This window comes from Gouania willdenowi, chromosome 22 (genome assembly GCF_900634775.1).
Source record: "Gouania willdenowi chromosome 22, fGouWil2.1, whole genome shotgun sequence".
Taxonomy (NCBI): domain Eukaryota; kingdom Metazoa; phylum Chordata; class Actinopteri; order Blenniiformes; family Gobiesocidae; genus Gouania; species Gouania willdenowi.
In genome coordinates, this window is record NC_041065.1 from 25551075 (window position 1) to 25560700 (window position 9626).

A 9626-nucleotide genomic window follows, 5' to 3' on the forward strand; every position below is an offset into this window, starting at 1 on the left:
TTGTGTTTTGTTCACGTTGTGTTGGTCTTTTATCTGCAGGTTCTGTTGTGCCTTCCTTTGGTTCTGCATGGGTCAACTGGTGCAGGGACAGTATTTGATTAGCCTGTCACACAAAGGGCCAATTTACTCCCCAGTATAAATCCCAAACACCCATCAAATCAGTTGGAGCACATGTGCCAAACTCAAGGCCCGGGGGCCAACCCCGGCCCTTTAGAGTTTACTGTAGACCATCCAATTTGGCCCGCAGGAGAAAATAAAAAATGACATAGAAAACATGAATTATTGTGTAAATAAGCCAATAATCCAGTTGCAGATATCTCAAATTCACCAATTTAATGAAACTTGACAATATTTTCGGGGCTTGCATTTTTCCTTTGTCTATTGCACATTAATGCAGTCATTTTTATTTGCAAATTGAGACAAGAAGTCACAATATTTCCACAAACATTGCAATTTCTCTCAAACAATTCAACAAAATTCCCCTTAAAAAAAAAAAAAAAAATTGCTAACAAAATCAAGAATTTTTTAAGTTAAGGACTGAAGAAGTCTTGGATGAAAAGTGAAAGTTCTTAATGCAATCCAGCTGCCTCCTTTAAAGCTATAGTTGCAATTTCCCTCATTCAGGTTTATTCACACAACACTGACGGCAAACATGTACAGTATCTGCAGATACACACAACATTTAACACTTGCTAGTGAGTAGTCTTTTGATATATTTATATCTGTTTATACAACACGGTATCTTTTTGTTTCCTTGATACTTTTAGGTCAGTTCATGTTTCACGTTCTGTTACCATCTTACTTTCTGACATCACTGTCGACAGACTTCTTCGGCACATGGCTGACCAAAGCCACTGAGTGAGTGAATTTCCTACCAGAAAAAAAAAGAAAATGCATTCAGTTCATCAAAAAAAAAAAAAAAACATGTTTTAGGTGCACTGATGTGTATACACTGTATATATATATACATTTTTTTTTACTCAGGCCTGCAGCCATGAGTGAAATCAGGGTTACGTTGGGTCAACGCAATGTACATAGATTCAAGTGCAGCAAACAAAATGACGTGTTGCCAAATGTACTGTTATTCCACTAAAGTAGGTGCCAGACCACTGTTAGCATGAATATATATCTCCTCTGCTTTACCCCCAAACGTTCAGATCCCCTGCACACTCCTTTCTTAAAATCATGTTACCAGCTGCTCTCTGCGACCACAAGAGTTCAAAGAATAAAATAAACTGCTCGGGCACGTGAAAAGGGGCCAATAGGCTGAAGGCAGATCGACGTGACCAGATGTTTGTTTCCAAGCACACGATTCTGTGGCCGGGCCTATTTTTACTATTGTGCCCAGACTCTTTCTTCATTCTTTTTAAGCAGATGGATGGAAAAGAAAATTGGTTGAAGCCTAACTGATGTTTTATGGTATCCTTTTCTGCTGAGAAAATGGCTGTTTTAAACATTAAAAAGAGGGAGGAGTCAGCAAGTTCAGCTTGAGCTCCTGCACTCTGTTACTGCACTTTGTTCTTCGCCGTTAATTGATGCAGAAACATGAGTTCATTTTAAAGCATTACAAAGGAGCTTCCAAGTATCTATGGTGATGAAGTCAATGAATCATGAAAAAAACCAACATATTAAGTCAAGATTATTTAGGGGTTTTATTACCTTTCCTTCTGGCCATTCATTTTCCCAAAGAGAAGCCAGAGCACTTGTTCCTTCTGCTCCCAAGTGAGATCTGAGATTTCAACTTCTTTGCCTGGAGGATAAGGCCTTTAAAAAGTGCACATAATTATATTTAAAAAAAGTAGCTTTCCAGTAAAAGTTACATTATGTTTTACCACAAACTGTATAAAAGCTGGGAGAGACCATCCATTTGTCATCACAAGTAATTAAGAGTGTCACAAGGACACACAAAGGGATAGAAGTAATGGAAAAGTTGAGATGTGAAGTAGGCCTACCACGTGGCAGCTGCATCCATGTCTGAATACACAGAGTTGGTGCTGTGGGGACTTTTATGGAAGGTGCGGATGGGTGGGAACTTGATCTTTCCTTCTGTGGCTTCACTGAACCTCAGCCGATAATCCTGCAGTGCCTTCCTTTTGTACTGGAACCTGCTGGCTAAGATCTCCTGCTTCACATGGGTCAGAGCATCATGGAAGAACTCCTCCAGCTGTGTGCGTCGCTTCACAATTAGGCTCGCTAGCTGCTTGATGTGCTCCAGTTCTTTCTCTCGCATGATGAGGACCTTCTGCAGTTTGTCCAGCTCCACCTGGCTGGCTTGAATCAGGCCCAGATTCATCTTCTCTTGCAGCTGCTGCTGCTCAAGTTCTTCAACCTTCAGCTCAAGATCTTGCTCGAGGGAAGCTACCTTAGATGTCAGTTCAGACAGCTTATCTTTCTGTGCCTCTATCTGAGCTGCGTTCTTTTTTAGAGTTAACTCAAGCATATCCTGAAGGGACAAGAGCAGAGAAGTGAGAAGGCAATTAGAACAATACATTTATTTTCATAACATGTTAAGGTTTCATCTATTCAGATAACTGTTCCTTAGGAAATCCACTTTGATCTTCTGACATGTTTCGACTGACAACTGCCAGTCTTCGTCAAAGCTGTACTGATCTCTTTGATGTTTCCTTTGAAGTTTCCTTGACTTCCACATAGTAATTCCAGAACGATTCTTTTTGTCTTCTTTTTTTGTTGAATGAAACTATAACATATTATTAAAAAAGAAGACAAAAAGAATCTTGCTGGAATTACTATGCGAAATGTGTCAACTAACACCTGTCAGTCTTTGTCAAAGGCGTCTACTGGTCGCTTTGATGTTTCCATTGAAGTTTCATTGACTTCCACATAGTAATTCCAGCAAGATTTATTTTTGTCTTCTTTTTTTGCTGAATGAAACCTGAACATATTGAAAAAAAAGTTAAAAAGAAAAATCTTGCTGGAATTACTACACGGAAATCAAGGACACATCAAAGCGATCAGCAGACACCTCTGACAAAAACTGGCAGTTGTCAGTTGAAACATGTCAGGAGATACTGTAAAAATGGATTTCCTAAGGAACAGTTGTCTGAATAAAATAAACCTTATTATTAAAAAAAGACAAAAAGAATCTTGCTGGAATGATTTCCTTTTCATGCCAGTTAACATGAATGAGGTTTGTGGTTTTTTTTAGTTAGGGGATAAATACTTCAGCCAGGTTACTTTATTCGTTTGCTGTCATAATTAGAGATGAATAATGTGCCCATTATTTGTGTGTCTGAAAGAATCACTGTCAGAGATCGACCACTGAATATGAACGTGGACACCAGTGGAAACTCACCACAACCACTGACCACTGAGAGGCTGGCTACTAGTCAGGAGGGTGGGGGGGAGAGAACCAGGACCACAAGTAAAATACACAAGGTCAGCATGAGTAAACAACATGAGGGGAAAACATACCTGAAATATATTCAAACCTGACAAGTGTTTCATAACACAAGAGTGATTGAAAATGACTTAATTACAACAAATACGCTTTATCCATGTGCAACCGGTCCCTATTAATTTCTACTGTTGGCTGTCCTGAAGTTGAAACATACCTTGTCCAAAGCCAGTGAAGTATTTTTCTTGGTCAATGAATTAGTCAATTTGTGTAGGTCTTTGGCCTCCTTTGCGTGATATCTCAGAGCTTCATTGAGGCGATCTTGCTCTTTGAATGCAGCTTGCAAAGTGTCCTCCAAATGTCTACAAATGAGAGCAGAGCATTTTGGTCGCAAACCTTGAATAAAGTCCGCAATCACTTTTCAGAAAAGCCTTTTGGGTGAAATAGTCCTTCCATCCTGAGAGTAGTCAATACATTATGTAGTCAACCAATCCCTGCCATTAGGTCCGAATGGAAAGAACCAATCAGATGCATTCATGTCATGTCCTGCCCATGTCCCTTTCTGTCCCTTCCTTTTCCTGAGTGCGCAATCATCATGTGACACTATATACGGAAATATCAAGCACAATTAAGGATTTGAAGGGCCTGAACTTAGAGTAGGTCTTGCTAGCTCAAATCATGCTAACTTTCCAACATTGCGGACTGAAAAAATCATATGAGCCAAGTAGTAATTTGATACCAAACCAATCCCCCTCAGGTTGACACTTAAAGTTCTCACTGTTGGTGGTTTGACACTAGCACTGAATCAGAAGGTTTACACCAAAATAAAAGTCGGTTGATTTGGTTTTGAACCGTTCTTCTGTACCAACTGTGTGTGCTGACCTGAGTGGGAAATGGCCAATGGGCTGTTTAAATTAGCACAATGTGTACAATACACTACAAACTCAATGAGTATATACTGTCTATTATATACTATAAGTATGATTAGGATGATGAGAGTTCCCACTGAAGTATACTTTGAAGTTTCTCAAGATGCATTTCGAACCTACAACGACAAAAACCAGAAGCACACTGAGGCTCGCCGTTGATTCTCCACCTTTGAACATTCTGAAAACATTTTAAGCGAGAAAATGACCAAGTAGAATATCAACATGTGCTCATTTGATCCATAAATTTAGCGGAAAACACATTTCATGCCGACATTTCGGAGACCCTTCAAAACAAGAGCCCTATTTACATAAGCTTTAAAAAACTAAAGGAAGACAAAAAGAGATGCTTTTGTTTTGAAAAGGGGATGTTTGATTTTTAGCTTGAAGCCGGACCCGTGACTATTTTACGTTCTGCTCGCAATGCACCATGAGGTGGTTGAGTATGACTAGTGTGCCTATCGTGCATACTTAAAAAATGTCCCGATACAGTATACATCTGGGTATTTCTCGTGTACTCAATCTTTCCATACTATCTAATGTGAATGCACTACATAGTAATTTTGACATCAGATTTATTCTGGATAGTACGAACACAGCTATAGTGTAAACAAATATGGAGGAGCTTCATGGGAAAACAGAATTAATGACGTCTGTGTACATTGGTGTGTGAATGTGAGGGTGAATGAGGTGATATGTAAAGCACTTTGTGACTTCTGTCTGTGAAAGGTGCTATATAAATAAAACATTACTTACTTACTTGAATTTCAACGATAACCCTTGTGTGTATGAAATGAAATCAATGACTGCCATCAGGACAGACCCAGCAGGACCACGCCAGGATTAATGCTGATGTTGAATAAGCGATAAAAAAATAACTAAACATAGAAGCAGCATGCACATCCCATGACCACAAACATAATAAACAAAGGTCCTCAGACGCTTCACTTTCGCCTCCCCGTAGGTGTGGAGAATGGCTGCGGATGTGATCATTGGCTAAGCAGATGTACACTGACATGTTGGTGACGCACCAGTGTGGTTAACATGATTACCGTATTTGTAGTTATATATATATCATATACACAAACACTGATGTGAGTACATTATTTTTTCTATGCGTCCTGCATGACAGAACAGTTTATAGGATTAAAAAGAGACTGATTGTTGATTGAGATGGAGGAAACTCACGCAGTGGCTTCACGGTGGTCCTTCACTATGGCGGCTATCTTTTGATTGCATTGCTTCATCATTTCTTTTTCGAGATGTTCCTGCAGGGAAAGTTAGAAAAAAAAAATGTTTATTCTTCCACTTGAAATATCAGGGTGTCACGTCTCCACTACTGTCTGATCATTTATTTGAAATACGTGAAAACTGTTTAGAATTTAAATAGATGAATGACTTGGACTTGTAAGGTGGTGATTTTTGGCTTAATACCTTTTCTGCAGAGAATTTTCTCTCCATTTTATGCAGGTTTTCCACATGCTCTGCAGCAGTGATTTCCATATTTTTTTTAAGCTAAAAAACAAACAGACTGTGGTTAGGGCTTCATAAATGCTTAACATACGTCATATACTGTCGCAGACATGGGCAACTGGCAGCCCGGATGCCACCAAAGTAAATGCACAAAATTACATAAAAGAAATACACAAATAATACAATAAAAAACACAATATGAGAGTAAAATATACAAAATGACAACAAAAATGCAAAAATTACAATGAAAATACACAAAATAACAAAAATATAGGACAATAGAAACCCACCAAATTACTCAAAAAACATTAAATGAGAAAAATATACAAAATCTACGTAATTACAACAAAAATGCACAAAACAACAAAACATTGGACCACAAAGACAAGCAAATTGACAAAAAAACATAAACATACAAAAATAGTGAAAAATATATAAAGTGACAACAAAAAACAGGCAAAATTACCCCAAATACACACAAACCCTATGTCCTTTTCTGTATTAATGCTCAGATTTGTTATTATCTCCAATGCTGACACAAATGCTGTTGATAATGTGGCCTGTGGATCAGACAACCACATTTTTGTGGCAGCCTCTGTGATAAGAGTTGCCCATCTCCGTCATACAGAGATATAAAAAAAAAAATGAAAATAAAAAATATAGGTTTCTTACATCAGTGAGTTCTTGTTCCAACTCGGCCTCTCTGTCCTTCATTTTCTTTATCTCATCCAGACCCACGTTGATGTCTCCTAACTGTGTGTAAAGAAAAAGAAATACATACTGTAGGTCAAATGCTCATCTATACTGTACATTTACATAAAAAAAACCAAAAAACCTTTAGATGTAATTTTTTTTCAACGTGAATGTTTACATTTCTAAATCCACATGATCAAATGGAATACTGTACCCCATTTTGTAAACATATCAACAATCAACTGGGCAAAATACCTCAAGAAGCTACTGTGTAAAACCAAGCCGGAGCAAAAAAATGTGACAAAGTGACCAAAGTCACGAGAGACTAAAAAAACGCTCACCCACAAACATGGTCGTGATGACTAAATGAGAGGTTATCAACCATCTGATTACAACTTTGGGCCTATTGGTTATTCTTTAGCTAACTCTGAATATGCTAATCTACAGTCACTCATCAGTCAACAGTACTTACACCAGTTGGTTTGTATTGTCTACCATTTTCACTCTTAAGCTATAAAATAAACAAAGTCATCCAGAACAACAGTTTCTATGGTTACCTGTTTTCCTGGCATCTATCCTAGTGTACTTTAAATGGTGGATCAGCAATTTTATTGATTCATCTCTAAAAAAAAAGGATGATCTCTAGGGTTCTTTTGTCAAACGAATCTATTGCTATCAATATGTAATAAGAATTAAATATTAGCGGTGGCTCTTCATGTCATAGGCTTGTTCTACCAGTGTATTTTTTCCATACTTCTTTTTTCAATCCTTGAAAGCAACTTTTAACCGTTTTTTAAGCATAAGCCATAAGTCAGAGTTTCTGTTGTGTATGCCATGTAACGTACATATGCATTTCATTTTGTAATCACAGAATAGAATTAAAATAGCGTTTAAACATATCCCTGGAATGTTACTGAATAGCTTTGTTTGTTAGTTATTTTATTACATGATAAATGTCAACAACAGCTGTTGAGATGATGCAGCACATATTTGAGACGTAAAGTAAAGTTATATGTCTTTTCATGATTCTGGGAGCTCACCAGTTTGTTCTTTTCGTCTCTTGCCAGAGTCTCCTGAGCTTTGAGGCATTTCTCAAGTGAGCGGATCTGTAAATATGAAAGGGTATGAACACATTTCTCAGTTTAAGTCAACAACTTACATTTTTCAAACACAAAACTTATGGTAAAGTACCAACACATATTTTGAAAATAGTTTTCCAATAAATCGCTTTTAATTATCTATGCAGTACTCGTACTTTTTTGAGTATAGTACTAAATCAGTCATTTTACTTGTACCAGTACAAGTAAAAAATGATGAAAAAAACAACAATGTTTTAAAACAAGTAAACTAATTCATTATTACATTTCTACACACAACCATTACTGAGTAAGTTATTACTTTTTGTGATTATTTTTTAATTTCCCTTTTGTGATCTCTTCATAAACTTTCATGAAAAGGTTAAAAAATAACAGATTTAACTTGTTTCCATGTACCAATATTCTACAAGTTAATATTTTATTACAGACATATCCTTTATTTAAAAAACAAAACAAAAAAAAAAAAAACAATAAAAAAAAGATATGGAATTTGCTGGTTTAAAAACCCTGCCTTGTATGAATGGCTATGAATTGTGCATGAATGTTGGTGGTGGTCAGAGACAGCTGTGGCTACATTGTAGCTTACCACCACCGGTATGACTGTGTGAGTGACTGGTGTGATTGAAAAATTCTTTCTGTAATGCGCTTTGAGTCTCCTCGAAAAAAGCGCTATATAATTCCAAGCCATTATTATTATTATTAGGTATTTTAATGCAATACCCACCAACCATTCTCACACCAGAACATTGGTACTAATGAGGGGACCATTGATACCTTGCTGTAAGGTGACATTCACTCAGGGCTTTAGATTAGTGCTAAAATGTTTCCGATCTGATCATTTTTGGCAAAAAAATTGCATTTAAAAAAAAAAAAAAAAAAAAAAACTGTCTGTTTTTCGACTTTTATGCTGGTTTAAATCTGAATTCTTAACCCAGCAACAATTCATGCATCAAAACAATGGTACTAATATGGGGATTCTAATAGGTGTGTGACGATATCGCAATATTTTTTCACACTGTCGATTATCGATATGCTCGCGTTAAGTATCAATTCAAAAAAAAAAAAAAAATCTTTTATTTTTATTTATTTATTTTTTTTTTTTGGGGGGGGGGGGATTTAAGATTTATTTTATTATTTCCAAAACCTTTTCTGCTTTTTCACTAAAATGTGCAGGTAGGTCTTCACAGAAATTATGTCACTGTTTGTTGAAGGAACCAATATATTGTTTACTGGAATATTGCACTATAATGGTGTCACTGGTAAGAAAGACCCTATTTTTGTTTATAGAAAGCACTATTGGAGATCCTTATTCATTTACATTGGTATGTTGACACTTATTTACAGAAATGTTGCACTAAAATAGTGTCACTGTTCATAGGACACTTTTTCAATGCATTGTCTTTCAGAGATATGAAATAAAAATTGTATTTTTACACTTAATCTTTTTTTCTTGTTATGTCGTAGATTATCGTAGATTGATTTCTGACCAATTTATCTATAATCGCAATATCGTCATATCGTGAGATAATCGTTATCATGATGAGTCATCCCTAGATTCTAGGTAAAGAAGAGAATTTTCCAATTGGACAATTTTTGGTGAAAAAACAGCGTTTTTGAGGATTTAGAAAAAAAATGTTGCGGTGGACTGATTTTAAAGGAGGAAAGGAGGTGAACCACTGATACCTTACTGTAAGGTAACATTCACTCAGGACTCATTTTTTATCTTTGTGTTTGTCACAGAAACGATTACGTAATAAAATTCTATGCATAAACAGGTGAGTAAATCATATTTAATCATGTTTCATTATTCACTATAAATTCACTGAAAGTGTTTAGCTTGGTCGCAATAAATCAATGTAAAAAAAATTTTGTGACAGTTAATATTTTGGGTTTTCAAGTGCGGGCACGTTATGTTTTACTTTAGTAAGGGTGAAATTTCAATACTTTTACTTTTACCAGAGTCATTTTTTATTCAAGTATCTATACTTTTACTTAAGTACTGAAGACTAGTACTGTTGCCACCTTTAATTGGGCTACTTTTTACTTGTACTTGAGTATTTTATGTATGACTTGTACTTAAGT

At 36.3% G+C, this 9626-nt stretch overlaps 1 protein-coding gene across 1 annotated transcript; it reads right to left on the reverse strand.

Moving 5' to 3' along the window:
* Nucleotides 1–587: 587 nt before the first annotated feature.
* Nucleotides 588–5527, reverse strand: LOC114456812 (basal body-orientation factor 1-like). The gene is made up of 4 exons (XM_028438798.1): nt 5470–5527; nt 1953–2443; nt 1660–1764; nt 588–871 (listed from the first exon to the last, which is right to left on the reverse strand). Exons 2-4 carry the CDS (start codon nt 2438–2440, stop codon nt 799–801), a joined length of 666 nt encoding a protein of 221 aa, XP_028294599.1. The 5' UTR covers nt 2441–2443; nt 5470–5527; the 3' UTR covers nt 588–798.
* Nucleotides 5528–9626: the final 4099 nt, after the last annotated feature.

Excerpts from the sequence above, each read along its gene's own strand:
- LOC114456812 (XM_028438798.1), bottom strand. The coding sequence starts at position 2,440 with ATGCTTGAGTTAACTCTAAAAAAGAACGCAGCTCAGATAGAGGCACAG. Across the intron at positions 1,765-1,952 it reads ATGGATGCAGCTGCCACGTG|GCCTTATCCTCCAGGCAAAG; the intron begins GTAGGCCTACTT and ends CACTTTTTAAAG. Across the intron at positions 872-1,659 it reads ATGAATGGCCAGAAGGAAAG|GAAATTCACTCACTCAGTGG; the intron begins GTAATAAAACCC and ends TTTTTCTGGTAG.